Consider the following 22346-nt stretch of genomic DNA (forward strand, 5'->3'; position numbering starts at 1 on the left):
GCTAAAGGCTCTTCTTTCTCTTTCTCTAAAATCAGCTGTCCTCTTTCCTCTAAATACCACAGAACTAACGTATATTTTGAAAGTATCTGTATTATATACTAAGCATAAATTTTTTTAAAAGCAAACTAAGAAATAGTTTTTTTGTCCCCTCTCTATAAAAAAGGTACTCATTATCTTCACTGACATGTGACAGTCCCTTGACTATTTTTTCCCCTCCTGCTAGGTTAGAGACTCTAAATGAAAAGGTACTTTCTCACCCCTGTAGAAGGAAATCACAAGGAAAACAGCCACAGTTTTTGCCACGTTATAAGTAGTAATTCTTGGGGGTTGGGGAGGGGTGGCGGTGGCAGGGGGTGGGAGTGGGAAGCCAGGAGAAATCTTTTTTAAAACTTTCACATTTTCTTTTCTCCTCCTTTACAAGTTATTTGTAATACACTGAGAACATTCTGCTCGTCTCCTCTTTTCTCTCTTCTCAAGTCCAACCTTACCTCTTCAGGGCCTGATAAGCCATTTCCTGCCTGTTGTGAAGACGGTTCCTCTGAAATTGGCCTTCTGCCATCTTTCTCGGGCATACCTAACGTAAAGACCACAACTGCTACATAAGAGCCTGTTTTCCCCTGCATGTGGGCCAATGCCAGGGACAACGGCTAGCATGGCTGTTGCAGTGGCTAACACAGGCGTGTTTTGCTACTTCTAATTCATTCCACACTGCAGGCCGCTGGCCTCTCGCCAGCTCTAGTTCAGTATCAGTCACCTCTCTGTTCTTTCCCCACCAAACAGAGGCTGGATTCTTGACTGGCAATCCTAGCCCCTGGCATCTGCTCCACCTGCCTCTCTTCATCATCATACTTGCTGCCTCCCCTCTCCCTTTGTCACCAACCACAACCCTCTGAGTTCCAGCCTTACCACTTTCCATTCTTCCCCTTCCCCTCCTTCGTTCATCTTCATCAGCTGAAGCTTCCTTCGTTGTTCATGCTCAGTGCCACGTCCCCCTTCTCTAATCCTGGAGGTCCACTGGTACCACCACTACGGTGCTTACCACGTGCTGGCTGAGATCAAATACACTTGTGAACAAGTCCTGTCTTCTATCAGCCTGTGAGCTCTTTAAGGGTGAGGAATATGTGGATCCTTCCATAGAAAACCTTTTATGCTATATGAGTTCTTAATAAAAATCAAAATTGTTATAAAATTTAACTTTTTCTCCATGCTGTTTTAAGATAACAGGAAAACATGAGCATTTATTGTAGAAGCCGATGTGTTACCACCTGCAAATCATCTCCAGTTTCATGAGAAATGGCTCCAATTTTAAGAGTGCTGAACGGCATTTCCCTCTGGGTATACCAGTGAATGCCTTCTGAGCGATCAGGAGAGACAAGCAGGGGAATGGCATGGTCTGGCAGGCTCAGTAATGACTCCCAAAGATATACACGTCCTAGGACTTGTGAGTATTAGCTTATATGGCATAGGAAACTATGCAGATGTGATTCAGGACTTTGAGATGGAGAAATTATCCTGGTTTATAAGGAGACAGAGGGAGGTTCGACTACAAAAGAGAAGGAGATATGATGACAAAAGTAGAGATCAGAGTAATGCATTTTGAAGAAGGAAGAAGGAGCCACAAGTCAAGGCATACAGGTTGCCACCGGGAGCTAAAAAAGGTGAGGAAATAAATTCTCCCCTCAGAGCCATCTGAAGCCCTGCTGGTACCTTTAGCCCAGTGAAACGGATTTTGGACTTGTGACCTCCAGAACCTTAAGAAAATAAATGTGTTGTTTTAAGCCACTTTGTGGTAGTTTGTTGTAGCAGTCATAGAAAACTAATACACACAGTGAGTATTTAGGCTTTCTGGGCATCACATTCCAAAATAGTAGTCCTCCAAGTGAGGTTCCTAGACCAGCGTCACCACCTTGGTGCTTATTGAAAATGCACATTTTCAGGTTCCATCCAGACCTACTGAATCAGAAGCCCTGGGGCAAGTCCCAGCTATCTGATTTAACAAAAATTCCCCAGGAGAATCTGAGGCGTGTTCAAAGTTTGAGAACAACTACTACATTTTCCCTTTGAGCTTGGTAATTAATAGCATGTTGGGAATTTTTAAAGGATGAAATAAGCTAACAGAATATCTCTTTGAGGCAAATCCTATGAGAACACAATGTGAAAAACAGCAGGCATGTCCCGAATATACTGCAGCACAAACAGCAAACAAGTCTTCAAAATAACAGCATGAGAAGCTATTACTAATCTAAAGTCTATTTCATCTGTGCTTAAATGTTTGAACTAGCAAAGTAAAATATGAATGCAGTCACTGGAGCCGGCTACTAAATAAAATACTTTTCCTTAGCAGGCAAAATAGATTTTAAATAAATGCAACCACAGGTTCGCACTTTTTCTCACAATGCCAATTTCTCTTTTGTATTCAGAGGGGGTTCATTCTCTACCCCTATGAAGTTTTTGGCCTAGAATTGCCACATTAGAGACAGGAGGATAAAACTTCCAGTATCATATTAAGGGCAAGGTTTTTTTTTTGTTTGTTTTTGTTTTTTAATCCAAATGTATGCCAGGAGGAAGTTAAAAAAGGAAAAGAATAGCATTTCCAATATGATTGCTAAAAATGGCCATTAGGTACAACTTTTACATAATATTACCTACAATCTGTTTTTGTAAAAGTCAGATTTCATATCACACGCAGCTTATTGAAGGAATGGATGTCATATTTTGATACGAGGTGATCATAATAATCAACCAGCATCAAAACCTAAACTTTATTTTTAATGTCTATACTCTCATCTAAAGGGCTACATTAAGTTATGATAAATGATCTACAGCACTGTGCATTTTTTATAGTAGTGTTCAATAATCAGAATCTTGCCAGTCTATGATGGACCAATCGTCATGTTTATGAAAACTTCTTGCACTACATAGAAATCAACGTGAAGAGTCCATTCTCTGAAGTCAAGGAGCTCATTACTTTTGGTATGAGGCTTTGTGATCAATGGAGTACTCCTGCATGCCCCATTGTAAAAGACACCGGGGGATTGTGTGCAAAGGGCATCTTTCCTCCTTCTCCTTCCCAACCCTGATCTGCAGTCTCCCAGCTTGTTAACTCATGGATCTATCTCTTCCCTGTGTCTTGTCTGTCCCTCCCCTTCTTCCTGTACATACCCAGGGTGGTGAGTGAGTGGCATGCAGGAGAACTAATAGGGCCCAATCTCCTTAATGCAAATCCCATTGATCACAAAGCCTCATATCAAAAGTATTTTTAGACAAATCTTAACTCCTCTGCTAGAGTCTAAGGTCCTTAAAGGCAGGAAACCAAGCTTTCCCGCATCTGACTCTATGCCTTATGCATCTATGCTTGATAAATGTCAGCTAAATGGAGTTAAACTCCCATGCTAGTGATGACACCAAGGAACAGACAAGCAGTGATAACATCAGCTCCATGAGGTTAGGGGATCAGGCTGTCTTGCCAACTGTTTTATCCAGGTGCCTAGAATAACTGCTGTCATAGGATAGGTGCTCACCAGATACTGAATGAAAGAACGAACAAATGAACAGAGATCAGTATTCTCCATCAGTAATATACAGAAGCTCATAGAAGCAGTGATGAATGCAATACCCCTCAATCATAGTTTTTCATCCTTAAATGCCTTGCACCCACATTTCTACTCAGCAACATGCAGGGACCGCTTTATACGGCAGCTACAGGATTATCAGAAACCATTATTAAGGTTTTTTTTTGTTGGTTTTGTATGACTTACATAAGGTAAAGTACACAAACCCAAGGGCATAAAAATTCAATATATATCTGCGTATGTATATGTTTACGCTACCACCCCTATCAAGAACATCTCCAGCACTCACTCCAGCAGGCTCTCTTGTGGCCCCACTCCCTTGGGTAAAATTAACCCTATCAATATAGATTAACTTTGCCTGAAAAAAAAATCTTCTCTGTGCTTTGGAATAGTCATTCCGAGGTGACTGTTATCACCAGACTTTTGCTTAAGTCCAAGACAATGACAGCAAGGGTCCCTGCCAAGCAGGCCTGTGCTCATGTGTGTTAACAAATGAGAATGGAGGCAAAAAACAAGATACAAACACCGAGCCATTTGTCCCACCTGACAGCAGACCCAGCACCAGATGCTCTCTGAGCTAGAGTTTCTCCAGAACCACACGCAGAGCTATAATCAGAGCATGAGCTGGTAGACAGGAATGCCTGCTGCTCTGCGCCACGTCAAGTCCTTGTCCTAAGTACTCCTGTCCCCACCCTAAACACATCCCGACAAGACCAGGCCCTTCCCTGCTGAGAAAGAACACCAGTTTCTTAACTAGAACATCTCATTACCTCCCCCAGAAAGCTGTTGTCTTTAAGCAAAGAACATCTGGTTTGTTTCATTATTGTTGTTGATGGCGAAAATGTTTTATTAGGGTGATCCCTGTACGTGAAAGCCATTAGTGCTCAGATTTTATAAAAACACACTCGAGTAAAATAATGTTTTCCTTGAATTCGGTGGATGACTCTTCTTTGAGTGTCAGAAAGGTCCCTGATGATGATTCAGCTAAAGCAGAGTGAGAGCGTAGGTACAGATTTTGATACATGGATCAATATTTCACATCAAATTACCTGAACTCTTCTGTGAGTTACTAGTTTTCTATTTCCCGAGGAAAGCGGGAATGAATACTAATGGAATTCAGTTGTCAGCCACTGCCCAAGCCAAACAAAGTTGTAAGGGTAGCTTTGTCACAGCATACAAACACGGACCAAATGTTTTTCACAGTCAAATTCAGCTGGAAACTTTTGAGAAGTAGAAAGTCTATTCCTTTAGGGGACTGTCTGATAATGAACATCATATTTAAATGAGTGTTCTTTGGGTGCCTCTGAAATAGGGGTTCATTTTTTTCATTTCCAGAATCTTTACAAAGTTGATATGTTATTAAGTGAGCTGAATAGAATAATGGCTTGAGAAAGCACCAAATCCAGAAACCCTTGTATAGCTGAAGAACGAGCATCACTCAGGAAGGCAGCGGTCACCACTTGCACTTGGGAAGGAATCAAGCACCCTCCTTCCCCCCACAAAAATCCGTTTCACCTCCATGAAGTTTTAAAGACTTTCCACCTCACTGCCTGGAGAAAGCTGTCAGTGTGAAATGTCACTCTCTCAAGACACAGCCTGAACATGATGCAAAGACAAGCTGTGGGGAGGACTTCTCAATGCCCTTTAGGGAAAGTTTCATAAAACCAAAATCAAAATACTACATGTCACTAAACAAAAAGCCGTAATCTCAGTGCTGATGAAATACCTTTATCATCTGAAGAAGTTTTAATTTATCCTAAAAGAGGAACAATTTCACCTACCTAAAAGCGTATTTCCCAAAATATACAAAATATGAAGTTGTCCCAACCAGCTTTTTCTTAAATCCCTTAAGTGAATTTTATTCATTTTGTTTTTATTGATATATTATAGTTATACCTATTTTGGGGGTATGTGTGATATTTTTATACCTGTATACAATGTATAATGATCAAATCAGGGTAATGGGATATCACCTCAAACATTTATCTTTGTCTAGCCAGATTCTCAATATGAATAGTATATTAATGGTTTACTAATCACATTGTAGAAAGTAAATATATAAAAGGAGAGAATAAAAACGGGCTGTGTAATTATATCAGTTTGTGTAAAAAGAGATTTCTATACCCAGTCTGAAAATTAGGAGAGGATTTCTGATGAGATCCAAGAACATTTAAGAACGCAGTAACCACAAGTTTTTGGCTTTGCCAGTATGACTTTAATTTGAAATAGTAAATAAATAAAGCCAAGTGTGGTACCTAATTTGGGCCTTTTGAATATAATTACTAAGTTTAACCCAGTAGTCTTAACATATATAAGAGTTATAAGAAAGAGGCCTAGCTTTTTCATGTTAACTGGTCAATCTTGCTCTGACTGGTAATCTGTATGGTCAGTAATGACGGCTGGTTACAACTGGACCAGGAAGCCAATAGTACTTGGATTTAGGTCTCAGCCCTCCCACTGGCTGGCTATGTGACCTCAGGAAAATTACTGATCCTTTGTAAATCCTTTGGTTTCTTCACCTATAAAGATGAGGAGTTACATTATGCAATACATAAGAAATGAATGTTAAGTGGGCAACATAAGGCCTGGCCCAAATTGAGTGCTTAATACAGCATAGCTATTACTATGATCGATCACTTCAGTATTCAAAATTTCATTCTGGCTATGCACTAAGCCAACAGTGTCTACAAGTCATTGTCCCACTCCAAAAGAGGTGGAACTTTCATTATAAGGTTTTTTTTGTTTGTTTTTTTGTTTTTTGTTTTTTGTTTTTAAAAACAGATGGGGTCTTGTTATGTTGCCCAGGCTACCTTGAAACGTGGGCTTACAATGGTCCTCCCACCTCAACCTCCTGAATAGCTGGGATTACAGGCACATGACAGTGCACCTGGTGAGAAAAGTTGGTTTGTTTTTAAGTGCTACACGTAATGAAGAATTCCAAGTTATTACCTAACATAGGTCACGTAAACCTTCTATGGAAATAAAGCTTGAATCTTACCAGAATCACACAGGAAACTACAAAATGTCCTTAGAAAGCCTATGTGAGTGCCATTCCTGGATATTCTGGGCAATGCAATCAAGTAAAGGGAAACTTTAAGAAAATATTCAGAGGCCAGGGCAGTGAGAACAAGGCTAACATGAACAGTTGGATTTTTGGGACCAAACTTTTCTATTTCTTTGCCATTTAAATGGAATTGAACTTTTAGTTTCTATTTTGTCTTCTTTAAAATTCACAAATTCATGCTCTTACAACTCAGATTTATTTAAATCTATGCATAGTCATTTCCGTTCTAATTCCTAAACTTTAGGGTTAACTTATTAGAGAAGAAAGTATTAATATTAAAGACATTTTGAAAAAAATTATCCAAATTTCTATTTCTAAAAGGAATCTTCATTTTTATCTATAGCTATCATTTATATATATGACTCTCACAGAAAAATGTACAAATGAGTTTTACTTATCATTAAAGCTCTAAACATTTTAGTGAGACTATAAATATATTACCTGATAGTTATTTTTTAAGATATCACATGAAATTTTATCACTTTGATAATTTAATGAAGTGATTCTTCTAACATGAGACATTAAGACTATTGTAAATTCTGCTTTGGATTTGCTGTTTTATGTGTATATACTCATATATATTAAGTTGTAAGAAATGAAATAACTTTGCATATCCACATTTTGTGCTTCTTTGTAATTCTTTCCTTGCGATAAATTCATAGGATTTGAATTGCCAGGTCAAAACATAAGATATTTAAGATTATTCTGTATCATCATGATGCCTTCCAAGCAGGTTGTACTAGTTTACCATAATTATCAGCAGTTTCAAATTCTTCACTGAATTATGGGATCTGAGCTGAAAGGTGTCATGTTAGTCCATATTACTGATTTTAGAGATGAAGCAATTAAATCCAAGAGAGATGAGGAGAATTGCTTAAAGTTGCAAAGCTGATTAATGGCAGAATTAGATCTCAAACACAGGCCTTCTGACTCTCTCTGCAGGACCTTCACTATGCCACAATATCCTTAGTTTCTCACTGGCCTCTGAATGCACTCCTCAGATAGAATACAGCCACATACCCATACAGAAGGAAAACACAGTATGAGGGAATCAGAAAATACACAAGAGGATAGATGTGGGTAGAAGGGGGAAAGGAAAATGAAATAGGAAACAGCATTGAAGAAGTTCCTAAAATTATTCAAGATCATTTTTGTTCCAAAATGTATGTCTACCAATTTGCAAGTGTCAAAGCATGGTCATGACAAGGGGTCTTACTGACCAGGATGCAGCAGCAGCACAGTATTTTAAAGCTTCATGTTAAGGGACTGGAACAGATTTAGGCATTCATCTTCCCAGCAGAGCCCACCTCTCAATCAGTCATAATTAGTGTGATGCTTTATATTTTCAAAATACTTTATAGCTTCCAAAGCATGTCTACATACACAAGCTGAGGCAGGGCAAGATCATTTCACCATTTTACAGATGGACAAAAGAGGTTTCAGAGAGTAAAAGAGCCATTAAACATTAATTGGCAGAGCCAAGACAAACCTGTCTTGACTTCTAACTTAACATTCTCCTATACTGATGTGACCCTTATTTCTTAAGGAATAAGGTGAACTTACTAATAAAAAAATATTACTTGAATTGCTAGCTTTTTGAAACTTGCTTTCTACATTTTTCTTTTTCTTTTTTTTAAAAATTGGCCTAGAAAGTCTCAAGACCCTAAGATGTGTTTCTAGTTTTGCCTCAGTCAAGTCAATTCATCCTTTTGAAATAAGAAATTTGGGACAGTTTATCTTCAGGGTCCCTTCCCAACATTAGTATTATATGTCCTGTGCACTTCTTACAGAAGTATTTGATGGGGGCCATTTTCATAGGTAAAAATAAATCTCAAGCCTCCTTAAACAAGCAACAGAGTCCAAGCAATTTCAAGAATTTTTAAAATGACACAAAGAACAAAATTTAAAATGGACACACATTCTAATGGCTGGACAAATTTTATTTTCACCCCCAAAATAGGCAAAAGGATGACAATCCTGTTTCCATTTCAGCAAGGTTCCAAGCTAACCAATTAACAAAAGAGAATCTCAAAGCATGCCACCAGTGGAACACTTCATGGTTTTGTGGGTTGGACTTTGAAAAGCACACCAGATCGACAACAAAAGGCTGTGCCTTCCTTGGATTCAGAAAGTATAGGCAAAGGGCTCAGTCTGGCAAGCCACTTTTCAACTACAAATTTTCACCAGTGGTTAGTCATCAAGTCAACGTGATGTGTGATAGGTGGCAACTTGCATGTTTAAGAAATGTAATAAAATAAGCTGCAAGGTGTCAGAGCGCATTGCAGAATGCAGCAATAGGGCACAGTTCGGCTAGTTAGTGAGAAATGCTGTCAATCTCAGAGCAGGCACTGCTGCCGGCTCCAAGGAGCTAGTGCTTGCCAAGTTTAGCCTCTTGGAAGCACTTTAGGGAGGCTGGAAGGCTGCAAGAGGAAGATGGGACTTGTTCCTTTCTGTTTTGCTTCCAGTTCTTGTCATCGGCCACCTCCCTCCACCCAGCAATGTGTCTTCACCCCAGCAGCAGCAGTTCCTTCAAGTCACAGCAGCTGGCTCCAGTTTGCAGCTTTCCCACATTCCCAGCACCAACCCCCATCCTACCAACCCCAGCTGGTCGATGTCCCCTCCTCAGAAGTCATACAGGGCTCCATGGATCTTCCTTCCAGCTTCTAGTTCTGACAACTCTGGCCTCTTCCTGGAACCTGCTGGCCCTCACAGGGGTAGTGTCTCCCTGTTGTCACCACCTCCATGATCTCCATGCAGCACTGACAGATGAGGGCCAGTCCTTGAAACATCTGTCACTGGTCCACAATGACATCAGGAGCTTACGCCAGAGTGGAAATTAACTGTATCACTAAGTGCACTGCTTAATTCAGCTAACTTTTCTTCACAGGTAGACTTTCTCAAAAAGCAGCAGTGCGTTGATTTACATTCAGGCGCAAGCTTCAGGGTGCATTGCAGACTGGGGGTAAACAGATCAATTTACTTTGAGTAACACAGCCTTAGCAGCTCCCTCTGGTTAATGATTCCTTATATTACAGTCACTCCTAAAATAACTCCTGTGGGTTTCTGTCTCCTAATGGGCCCCTGACTGATACTCAAGATATACCTATGCCTAACTTCTGTAACCTTTCTTTTAATTATACACATGCATGTGTGTGGATTTGATACAAAATGTACCATATGGTCAAAAAGTTGGGAAAGCCTAAAATGTAGATTATAAGAAAAAAATATGTATCCAAATCCCAGTTGCACAAATATCTATATTGCTTTCCTGTGACACTATATTCTTCAAAAACTAAGGAACTCAAAGAAAAATGTTCAAAGAATTCCACTCAACAGAAACTTCCATCCACAAAAGAGAGAAAAAAAAAAGACAGTAAATGAGAGCTTTCTGATTTTTTTTTTTTTAAGGCTCGATATGTATTTTCGTTCAAGACCTAGAAAAACGTGTTAATTTGTATGAGTACACTGTATGCTAGGACTTCAGAGCACCTTAATTCTGGGTCTTGTTTTTACAGAAATACTTGTCTCCACCTATTATATTCATGGGTAGAGTCAGATGTGTACAGCAGTTATGGGAGCAGACTATTAAGTCAGCCTTACTTTAAACTATTTAAATATTTCCTACCAACCTAGCAATAACTTTACTTAATAGTTCACTAACATATTTGTAAGGTGCATGCCTTATGGTGTCTATTTCCATATTCTTTTAGGGTAAAAATGGCATTTAATCCACCCTAGAAAATGAGACATAACAGGTCTGTTTGACCTAAAGGCAGAGGAAAACTGAAAGTGCAAGCTGTCCAGGCATTTTCCTAACAGCCTATGTAATAATCCACATTTTTGACATTGGAAATTAAGAGGCAGCTGTGGCCTCTAACCTCTTAAAATTGGTTCATTACTCTGGTATTATACGAGAATTTTTTTACTATACTTATTTTCAAAATCTGAACACAAAGACAAGTTTATGCTATACTGATGGAAATGTGTGTATTTTAAGACATTTAGGGTATTATAAAAATTTTAATTACCTTGTTTTGATTATTTCTGATGCTGCATCCATAATAAATTTCTCTCAGTTTAGATGGGCAAATGTATTGTCCATCCCAAGAAAGTTAATAAAAATATTTTAAAAATACACATTAAGGAAAGTATTTAAAGTTCTATAAATAAGTTTAACGTATATTTTTAAAATATACATTAAAGAAAGTATTTAAAGTTCTATAAATAGGAATAATGACTTGGCTAGGTCAAGTTTGCTAACTTAACCAAGGAAGGAAGTCATCTGGAAATCATGCTTGGGGGTCGGGCAGGCTGGCAAAGTGGAGAAAGCACTGGAATAAGGACAGCAGCGTGTGTTTCATTTCAGGTTCAGACTTTAATAAACACTAACTGTGTGACCTTCAGAATGCCATCTACCCTCTTTGGATGTCTATTTTCTCCGCTGTGAAATAAGAGGGTTGGACAAGATGGCTTATGAAGTCCTCCAAAGCTCTTTCAGTCAGATGGATTCCACGTACACATTTCTATCTCACATTATGATCAAGACTAAACCACACAGCCCATCCAAAACTGAGTGCTGCTTGGATAGCATTACAGCAAGACATCCCCATACAAATTAATTCAACAAGAACAATGTCTAGTTCTTTTTTTCCCCTTTTAAAACATTTGTTATAACCAAACGCAGTTGAAAGGAAACTAGTATAAAACTGGTATAGTTTAAGGAAAAAACAATTTCCAAGCAAACATTATTGGCAGGCCCTCCTACACTTGGTGAGATGTACTGTCTCACACAGATGCACTGAGGATTGTTGGATAAAAACTATTCTCGTTCCATTCAGTTTGTTTAGGGACAGGGTGAACCAGAGCTCAGTTTCAAAGTGTCTCCTGTTCTGATGACAGATAGCCATGCTTGCTGCATGAGAGCTAAAGGAGACCATATCCAGCAGATCCGGGGGAAAGGGCAAAAAAAGTGCTCCCGGCTCTCACCATCTTTCCTTTCCCACCATCAGAGCCCCTCACCAACACAATCAGACATGAATTCCAAACCTTGACCGTAGCAACTCGACAGTCCCTGAAATTCCATCCAAAGCTATTTCCTCTTCCAAGGTACTAAAGTTGTAAGCATAAAAGCTCTACAGCCATCCTACTTTTTTCTAGACAAGTTAATTTGAAAATCAGGACAGAAGAGTTCTGAAATAAGCAGTCTCTATCATGTTTATTTACCCTAGTTGAGAATTTCTGCATACTTAGAAAGCCTATGGAGTGAAGTTCATCCTTTTAAGTATATTCCAATGGCCTCTGGGCCATATGGTCTTAGAAAGTAGAAAAATAAGTGCAGTTACCAAAGAAAAAGGCAAGTAAAAAAAATTTCCTCTAGAAAAAATATAATTTAGGGAAACAACCACTATTTATAATAGAATTTACATAGGCAGACAATATCTGGTAACTCAGGCTTTAAAAATAAAAACAAAAAATTTTTGGGTCAATATTTACAACATTTATTAGTAAGGCATGCCACTTGGCATATGCTGTATTTTAGAAAAATTTTTGTAATAAATGACGATAATACTGGTATCACTTTAGAGATTAATACTACAAAGTACTCTTAAAAATAATTCCCCATTTTATGCCAGATCACTTTTTTAATATGTACATGACTATGTGAAGATAAGTCTTGAATTTAAGGAGCCTAACTTGTTAGTAAGTACCAAAAAGAATTGAAATAACCTGGAAAAAGGCTATGGAAGCCACAGGGAATTACTTTCATAGAGTAAGATGCCTCCATTCATGTAGGACATAGTAAAGGAATAGCAGAGGAAACAATCTATGAAAGGAACTAATTTTCCACCAGCAGTTGGTGTTGCCCTGTTAATGACTATGCTGGTTATAACTTCCACTGGTGAAGACTACAGTGATAATACACATCACAACAGCTGATGTTTTCAAGTTGTGTGATGTAGAAACTAACTTCTTTTAAAGTATCAGATGGATTTTATAAGGTTCCTAATGCCAAAAAGTAATAAATAATTCACTAGAGTGAACATGAGACTTACAATGTCTTTCACTGGAAAAACAAATTGTTTTCAAAAGTATTTTAGATAAATGCCTAAAAATGATTTACTGTAAAGAATGACTTACAAAATATTTTTGTAAGTCAAGTGAAAATGTACAAGTAATTCTTAGGAAGCCTGTTATGATTATTTAAAATATTACTGTGGTCACACAAAACAATGGGATATAGGATTACAGTTATAGAATTACATAGAGTAATTTGAGAGATCCTACCTTTTTTAGGAATCGGACTCCATAGGTAAATATATAAAGGGAAAATGAAAATTTCCACCTGTAGAAGGTAAAAAAAAAAAAATCCTATGACATTCAGTTTACATATTTCACAGTATATTCTAAAATATATGGGGGGTCAAAGTTCATTAAATTTGCCCTCCCTCCAACCAGGAACTAAACTTATTGAGAAACTTCAGTACTAGCTGAACACATATACTGGTTTTCATGGTTTACAGCAAACATTTCATATATTAATTATATTCCTAATTTAATTTTTCATTCATTTGTCCCTTTGCTCATCTTCTCTTTCCCCAACACGTGAATTTCCTTTTGTTAATCATTCATGAAGGGATATGGTTCAATAATATTAGGGTATAAAGATAATATCTGAATCAAACAAATAAAAACTAAGTAAATGACTTAACTGACATTCACATTTGTTTCAAAACTATAAACCTCAATATTTTTTAAATTACGTAAGAATTTTGTTGTCTTTTAACAACTATTTATCAACATCTTTGTGGATGTTGATAGAGGAAGGTGTATAGAAAAGTTAAATTACAACTTTAAATGACATGCTTATACCATTCAAAACTGTTGGTCTAGCTGTTAGACTTTCACTTTTAATGAGTAAAAAATTTTAAATTTCCATTTGATTTTAAGTGACTGAAATGTTATAAGTCTTTTAAAATAAGATGTGTGTGCATATATATTATTTTAAAAACTCTTACCCTAGTACTCAATTTCCAATTTTATTCCTTGTTCTTTCTGGGTATGAATATTTATGCCTTCAAAAGCTGGCTAGATTTTACTAATAGCATTCCTGAGGTCATACAAAAAGCCCTTTTGTAAGTACAGATGATTCATTCACTGTAGTATCAAAATCAAGAACTTAATTTTAACCTCATCTCCCCTATTAATTTCTTGGTGGTTGTAGGTAAGGCGCTGGTGTATTTCTGTTGGGATGTACAAATTCTAGATCAGAAATTAAAACCAGGGATGGCTTCATGGGTGTGTGACTCGTGTGGTCACACAGGGCCCCATGCTTGATTTAATGCTTTGCCGTTGCTATGTTGAAATTCTTAATTGCCGAGCAAACGGCCCGGCATTTTATTTTGCATTGGGCCCTACAAATTATGCAGCCAGTTCTAATTAAGACACATAGATTCTCCCAACTTTGGGCAATCTGTTAAGAACTCTTGACCTCAGTTCCATCTCTACAACGGGAGAGTGGGTATACACTATTAATGATGATGCAGTGATTCACTAGCACAAGTAATCTCCACTTTTCCCTAGTCCCTCCCACTCCCTATTGTAGTAAACTAGCCTACTTCATGCATTTGCCTTACTTTTCTGGTCCCTGGAGGCAACTGAATTTGCAACTCCCAGGTTAAATGATTTATTTGCATCCACTGAAGTACAGAGTCAGAAAATATAAATAAATAAATGATTTATAACAGCTGTTTTAGCTCGCAGTTTCTCATTAGTAGGCAGTGATCAGGCAGTTTTTATACATAGAAGTCATTGGAATTCCTACCATCCATCATTTATGTATCTACATTTTATTTCATCACTAAAATGACCCAGTTTTCATAAGACATAGGTTCTATTACAGGAACACTGGTGCCTCCATAATTTGAATAACAACTTGTGATGAATATTTACAAGGCAGAGTTTATTTCCACAAAATATCTGCAGGAAGGAAAATTTAAGCATTTTGCAATATGAAAAGGTACTTTTTTCTGTTTGTGGGGTTTCATGTAATAGTTTTAATTGCTAGCTACCAGGCCTGATTGGGCCTCTTCCAACCTTTCACTAAAGTATCTACAAAAAGAGATAGAGGTACTGCACAACCATGAAAAGGAAGATAGACCTTCAACCTATTGGTAGAATCAGGGAAGAATTCTTACAACAGAGAAAGAATAAAATTAGATTTAAAACATGTGATTAGCAGTGGTGAGAAACGAGGGACAAGCCTTGAAGGATGTAGGGAAATCTTTATCTGCATATCTCCCTGTCTCCACTTTCTGCCATCTTACATAGAAATGCAAAAATATGTATCAGTCAGAAACCTAGACAGCTCTTTGTCATAAATGATAATGTTTTTTGAGGCAACAGGAGAATCCCCCACCTCGTAAGTTAGTGATTTCTACTTTTAAGAAAAAACTAGGAAGAAGGGGAAGTACTTTGCACCCTGGCAGTTTCAGTTGCAGAAAAGCAGATGAGGGTGGAGTTCTTACATAATTCACATATAAAGTAACAGAACAAGGCACTGGAGACAGCTGCTTTATACGAAACTCTTCTAGACCGTTGAAAATGGGTTAGAGCCTTTTATAAACATCAACCTGCTACAAGATCAGAGATCTAGAAGAGGACTTTCACTAACGAACAGAAGGACAGAGAGTGGGGCCAAGGGCAATCCATACATCCTCTCTGTGAGTAGGTCTAGATGAATATTTTGAAATTCAGGAATGGAAATAACAGCTAACTGTCAGCACGGATCTACTAAGTAGTACTGAATATGGAAAGAAAAGAGCACACTAAAGATTTAGAAGAACTGTCTCTTAAAAATGACTTCCTAGAGGACTCAGAAGTAATTTTTAGGAAAGTATTTGGCATTGTCAATATAACACAAGAAAATAAAGACCCCTAAAAACAAAAGTAGAAAGTCATAGACCAATAAAAGACTGTAGGGTAAGAAAGGGATGATAGGTGAAATGAAGCATTACATGGATTCTAAAAATGAAGTGCAGCATCATTATCCACATGGGGATGGAATATAGATATATACAATGTAAAATATTACGTAGAGGGTAAACACACCACAAGGCCAGACAAAAGAACCTATAGATAAAAAAAGATCTTAGATCTTAAGGATCATAAAAAACAAATCTAATTATAGCCGCTTCTAAGAAAACGCAAGAACTGAAATAAAAATAATGATCAAAGATACAACTGAAAAAAAAAAAAAACCTGAACTGGGAAAAAAACTAAATTGTATTCCAAATAATATCAATTCAAAGACACATTCTGAAAAAAATCTTGAATCCTAGAATTACAATAAAAAAAAGAAAAAATCCTTCAGTATGCAGGCATGAAAACAAAAACAAGTCAACACACAAAAATCAAATGAAAACAAGTCACCATGAATGGAACAATGTCCAGTTGGTCTTAAATTTCTCTTCTGTATTATCAAATGCTAGAAGAAAGGAAATACCAAATCAAAGAGAGCTAATGCCACCCAAACTCTCTTTCATTTGAAGAAGAATATGAAAGATATCCTCATATATTCAAAGGCTCTGAAAAGACATTACTCATTAACCTTTACTAAAAAATTACTTAGGCCAAATCCAACTCATGAAGATACAAACAAAAATTTAGAATGCAAAAGCATATTTTTAGAATAAAAGGACTATAGTTAGCAACATAAATAATTGCCCTAAATTTAATCACCAAATTAGTTGTTAAGGAATAATTTAATATAAAATATTTACATGATAGTCAAAGGCTGAATCCTCATATTGGTGAAAACAGGGAACAGAGAAGGGAAGTATTAAATTCATTCTTACAGGCAAATTTCAAAAGACATTGTTTTGATAACAAGATAACAAGGGAAATACAGTCAAGAATGTTTCTTTAAAAACAAAGATGACTTCTGGGTTGAAAATGATAAACAAAAATTTATCTCTGTGGCTTTATGAATGTACCAATAAACTAGCAAAAGAGCGATTTTGTCAGGCAGAGCATAAACTACCAACCACACAGAAAACAGAAGCAAGGACAACAACCCCATTTGGGAGCCTGGAAGGCAGAAGGGGAGGGGTGTTAGCTTGGTTAGCAGAACCAGGGGCTGAATCCTAAACTATCCACGGAGGATGCTCAGAAGGACCACGGAATCACAGAAAGACTCCAGATGAGGGCACAACTCTATGGGACTCCTTGCAACTCTGCAAGACCTCTACTGAAAACAGAATCCTAGGGATTAGCTTGTCCAAGGCCACACAGGTGGTATGTGGCAAAATCAGGACACAATCCTAGCTCTGACTAAAGCCCTTTCTCAAATTCTGCAGAATTAGAGCACACTTTCTTTGCCTAGAGAAGTCAATGTGTTCCACTACATTTGTTTGGATATGGAGGCCTTTTATATCCATCAAACCTGGAAATTAGAATAGGAAGCTAATAAAAACTACCACCCGCTGAATCTGGTTTATTGTTCTTATACAACAAGGCTGAACGGGGCTCTTTGTTAAAATCAAGACTAATAAAATGTGCCATAAAAGCAGGGAATCGGAGCATTGAAGTCTCATGTCTTGCTACCATGTGACATCCAAGCGGCACAGGGATCCTAGACTACAGAGGAGACAGAGCAGGGAAAAACATCCGGAGCAGCTGCCCCCTGAGCTCAACTCAGCATGCGATCCCAGGGAGAGCACGGCAGGCATGGGGACCATTTTATTTACAACATTTATGGAGTGCTTCCTCTATGCCACAAGCTCTTCTAAGCACTTTACAAATAGGAAGTCATATAATGAAACTACTCCATATTACAAAGTAGACGCTATTATCATCCCTATTTTCCCCCCGATGAGGAAACAAGCACAGATTGGTTTAATTACTTGCGGAAGTCCATGCAGCTAATAAAAGAGGGTCAGGATTGGAAGCCAGGCAGTTTGGTCCCAGCATCCAAGCTCCTAACTATTAGGCTATGCTGCCTCTTTCTGATTTTATACACCTGAAAATTGAAGACAAGATTCTCAGCTAAAATGGTGTTTCTAACCTGTTGGACGTTAATGGATGGACTTTAATGGATGCCACATATTGAGAACAATCTCTACCCTGACGAATAGTGATTGACTGCTTGCCAATCTGGGGATCGGGGAGTGCATTAGTGCTTTTTCCCAATACCAGGGTAGCTAAAATAAAGCTTATCAACTAAAGTCAACAGTAATTACCGGAAGGGCCCTTCTCCGTCCTACACACTCATCTATCTACCTGCTGAAATGCTATCCCTCCTTCAGGATTTATGTCAAATGCCAGTTGTTCCAGGAAGCCACCTTTTCTGAATGTTGTGACATTGAAAGCACTGTAGTTCCCTGAAATAGTGTTCTTTACCACTTTTTATCTTTGAATATAGCCACAAACCTTTAAATTGCTTGCAAGTTCCAAGTGGGTAAGACTGAGTCTTAATTATTATATTTGCATTTCTGACAGCAAACAGTGCCTTGCAAAGAAGAGCTCTTAAACTGACATCTGAATTTAAGGGTTCCTTTCATTTAAGTTCATTTTAACCGAAATAGTCCTTCAAATAATTTATCAACTCCTTCCAGAAACTGTGCAAATATGAACAAGAATGGGGAGAGAGATGACAAACATTGCCAGTGCCATTTTTAAAATAATCAGTAGGAATCTGGAATCAAAAATAGTCAACTCTGAAATGGCCTAAGTAATGAAAAATTCTGTTATTGGGGACAAAACCAGGATGCATTGCTAGAACACAAAAATTAACATATGGTTCTTTTGATTTTGAAATTGAATTTATTAATTGAGGCATTGCTCACTTCAGCTCTTTCATCATCTAAACAAACTGAATTAACTCATTTCTTATCAAATACCTGAAGCAAAGTAGTGCTTATGACATTAAAATTTCTTTTATAAGTTTTAACATTTAATATAAATCATTGTGCTATACCTTGCAAATTATTACAAATGAAGTGAAATTGTACAGTTGGATAATCAGAATATTTAGGATTAATATAGACTTCTGTTTTATTGATACTGTAAAATACATAATCATTTTTCCTCTAAGCACAAAGTAGATTAAGTGCCTATTTTACTACAAAAGCCACAGCTGATGGTTTTCATAAGATGTGAACAAAGCTACAAGTATTTTATCACTTCTCCAGTCAAGTACACCTACATTTATAAAAACCATCCAAAGAGGTTTCTACTGTATTACTTCTGACATATTCACTTCCACAAAATTTTGACATGAAGTATTAGTAATTGTTCTTTCAAGCTTGATAGAAATAATCATCTTTGTGAAGTCGTTTTCACTTACAGGTTTTCTTTGGGGGTCATTACCCTTATAAAATAATATCCATCATTTCCTGAGCACTTATTTTATGGCTGGTACCATCACAAGAGTCTTACATACATTTAACTCATTAACATTTTGTAAGACCCCTATGGAACAGATGCACCATATTAGTCACTCCCACCTTACTGTAAGACAAAATTTAAGTAACTTTCCGAAAGACATAGTTAGCAAGTGGTGAATTTGGGATTCAAGTTTGGGCAATTTGACTCCAGAAACCATCATGATCTTTAGTACTGTTAATAAATATTGACTATTTTAACACATAAAACTTTTTTTTTTTACTGTAAATACTATCACTGCAGCTCCTTCTCGTGTCACATTACACAAAAATCAATGGAATTACTCTGACATCTTGGTTTCAACTCCTTTTCTATGCTAAGGCAGGAGGGCAAGTCTTTCTCTGTTTTCCTCTCTTCATTTCTCAGAGTGAAATGACTTAGAATCCTAGTCAGAGTTGGTGCTGTGAATGCATGCTGCTTATGCTAGCAGGAAAACGGCTCACGAAAGGCAAGGATTTGGTCCTCTGGGTTTTATGGTAACATCAGTATATTTTTGTACACATAAATCAGAGGTATCCAACCGTCTATTTCTTTATTTTCATGAACACAAGATTGTTCTTAACAGCTAAGTAGGAGCCCTGTGTGCCCATCTACCTCCTACACATGAGGATGCTTGGTTCCACAGAATTGTACAACTTCCCCACATTTATAGGTACTTTGTGAAAGAAAACAGGTCTCCCCATTTTTAATACCAGGTCTTCACTGACATCTTGGGGACTTGTGGCTATTAAGTCAAGACTAGAAATGAATAACTGTCAAAAAAACTCAACAGATATCCAATATAATGCTTATTCTCTGATAAGGCAATATAATGTTCTTTAGGGTATAAACACCGATTTTTACAAATTAAACCAACACCCAAGTTTCTTAAAAAGTCACTGGTTTCAGACTTTTGCTTGGGTGATTTCCTGGATTTTTGATTCACAGAACAAAATAAGACCCTTCACATTTAGTAAGTCTAACAAAGCCATCAGACACACTGATACACATTAATGACGCAGACACACATTTCTTTCTTGTTCCACAGGCTTTTAGCCAACGAGCTTCCCTCCAAAGATCGGCTATCTTTATGACACCATTTGTTTCCAGCGTTAGTGAGGTATAATTGAAAGATAAAATTGTATGATCTTAAGGTGCACAATGTGATGATTTGATACACACATACTTGGGGAAATGATTACCACAGTAACGTTAGTTTTAAACATGGGTCGCCTTACCATGCTGCAAATTAGATCCCCGGAATTTATTCATCTTATAACTGAAAGTTTGTAACTTTTGACCAATATCCCTCACCAAGATCTCCCTGCCACTGGTCATCACTATTCTACTCTGTTTCCATGAGTTCAAACTGATACTGTCATTTAAAGTGAAAGAGGCCTGAAGTCTTGGTTAATTGACTGGTTTCAAAAATATTTTCGTAAAAGATGTAACATGACTTTCAGATCAGTGGTCTCTTTTTCAACTGGGGTAATGACTTTATTACTTGAGTATAATTGAGATGTTCATCAACTAGGGAGAAAGTAAATTGCCTCAACTTTGATTCTTTTTTGAAAACTCTGATATAAAAATCTTTTAATAAATTTAGTAGAGTAGCTTTCAAATTTTCATTAGTTTAGGAATCCAGAGAAACACTACAGCTAGGGGAAAAGATGTTACTCATCCCACAGACCAGTTATGCAGACTTGAGTTCTTGCCTCTAGGCAAACATTTCCTGGAACTATTTCTACCTCCATCAATAATTAACTTTGTGACTCCAAATAGTTTTCCTCATTTGCTGAAGGCTCAGCTGTTTCTGTTTGAGAAGAAACAGAATTATCAATGCAAAGTCATTGAGGCTGGAGGTAAGTCAAACCTATTTCATTTTTCACTCTCAGGTTAAAGTGAATTTAATTTGAACAGAACACTCTTCATTAAATCACCAATTCAAAAGATATATTAAGCACTTATGTCAAGTCAGATAATATGCAAAACCATGCCATATATTTCTTATATGCCAAAAATATATATGCATACATATATATACATAGCCCCTCCCCACTAAAGAAGGAAATATACACATCAAATTCAGGCTAGCTATTAATTTTGAAGAGTAGACAACAAAGAAGAGGTATACAGGGAGCTTCAGCTGATTTTGTAATATTTTAGTCCTTTAAAACAGGATCAGACAGAACTAAATGAGTTTTTGTTATATTAGTCTCTGTGCTTATATTACAAAGTTTTCAATATTTAAAGACACTGTAAGAATTACACTCACTAAAAAACACTAAATGACTCTGTCTTTTCCTTCTCACACTTAGAAACTATGTATGACTTGTTTTTTATGCCATCACGCCAACCATCCTTTTCTAAGCATCATAATTAATTTTACTATTTTCCTGTCATTCTGTTCATGCTTTTGTGGCAAAAGTGGCCACTGAAAGTGTTTCAGATATTGTATGTATATACTTAGTGTATAGAGACTAAATCTACTATGCTTTAGTTTCATAGATTTAACTTTGATTTTGATTTTTTACGCTTTGTTCACAGGCTCGTTGACAGATCACATTGATTCTTTCTTCAGTTCTTTAACGGCACCCATCCTTTTCTCTCCAAGTTGACTACCCTTGTGAAACACCCAGCAAGGTGGAATTCAGCATTGCTGGCATTTGTCCCTTCCCATTGTCTTTCCAACATCAGCCCCAGGCTCCTATTAATCTATTCAAAATACATCTGCCAAAAAAAAAAAAAAAAAAATCAGTGTCTAAAATTACACTTTTGTTGGGTCATTCTACCCATACAGTACTTCCCGGTACTCCTAGAATTCCCCTGAACAGACTAAACTTATAGTTAACAATTTAAAGTCCTTTTATATTCGTTTGAACGGCCATGATTTGTAGATATAAGAAAAAGGCAAGTGAGCATTTTCCAACTAACAATTGTCTAGGGCAGGGGTGGGAAACCTTTTCATGTTGGAAGGCCACATTAATTTAGCTGTAATCAAGGCCACATTCAAGAAACTTCAATTAGGTATACTTTAAAATGTACACTATTTTATAAAAATCTAAAGTACTTAATTTCAAAAAATGAAAACTATTTGTTAATTTTAAAGTTAACTAATCTTTTAATGACTTTGTTCTGTCTGCTTTTTGTTGGAAAGCATTTGAATATTTGGTTACAGCTTGGAGGTCCGCAGTTTCAGTTGATCCTCTAGGTGGGTATCAGTCCTTTGTGACCTTATGGGCATCTTGATCTGGGTTAGGTAAGAGAATGTAGATTCACAGCAATAGTGG

At 37.2% G+C, this 22346-nt stretch overlaps 1 protein-coding gene across 2 annotated transcripts in view; it reads right to left on the reverse strand.

Annotated features, from left to right (window-relative positions):
* Nucleotides 1-22346, reverse strand: part of CERS6 (ceramide synthase 6) — a 261277-nt gene that overhangs the window by 101435 nt on the left and 137496 nt on the right. For both annotated transcript variants that reach the window (XM_069494452.1, XM_069494528.1), the window contains exon 4: nt 12922-12979. In XM_069494452.1, coding sequence (XP_069350553.1) covers nt 12922-12979 — 58 coding nt within the window. The remainder of the gene's footprint in view (nt 1-12921; nt 12980-22346) is intronic.

This window comes from Eulemur rufifrons, chromosome 1, assembly GCF_041146395.1.
Source record: "Eulemur rufifrons isolate Redbay chromosome 1, OSU_ERuf_1, whole genome shotgun sequence".
NCBI lineage: Eukaryota > Metazoa > Chordata > Mammalia > Primates > Lemuridae > Eulemur > Eulemur rufifrons.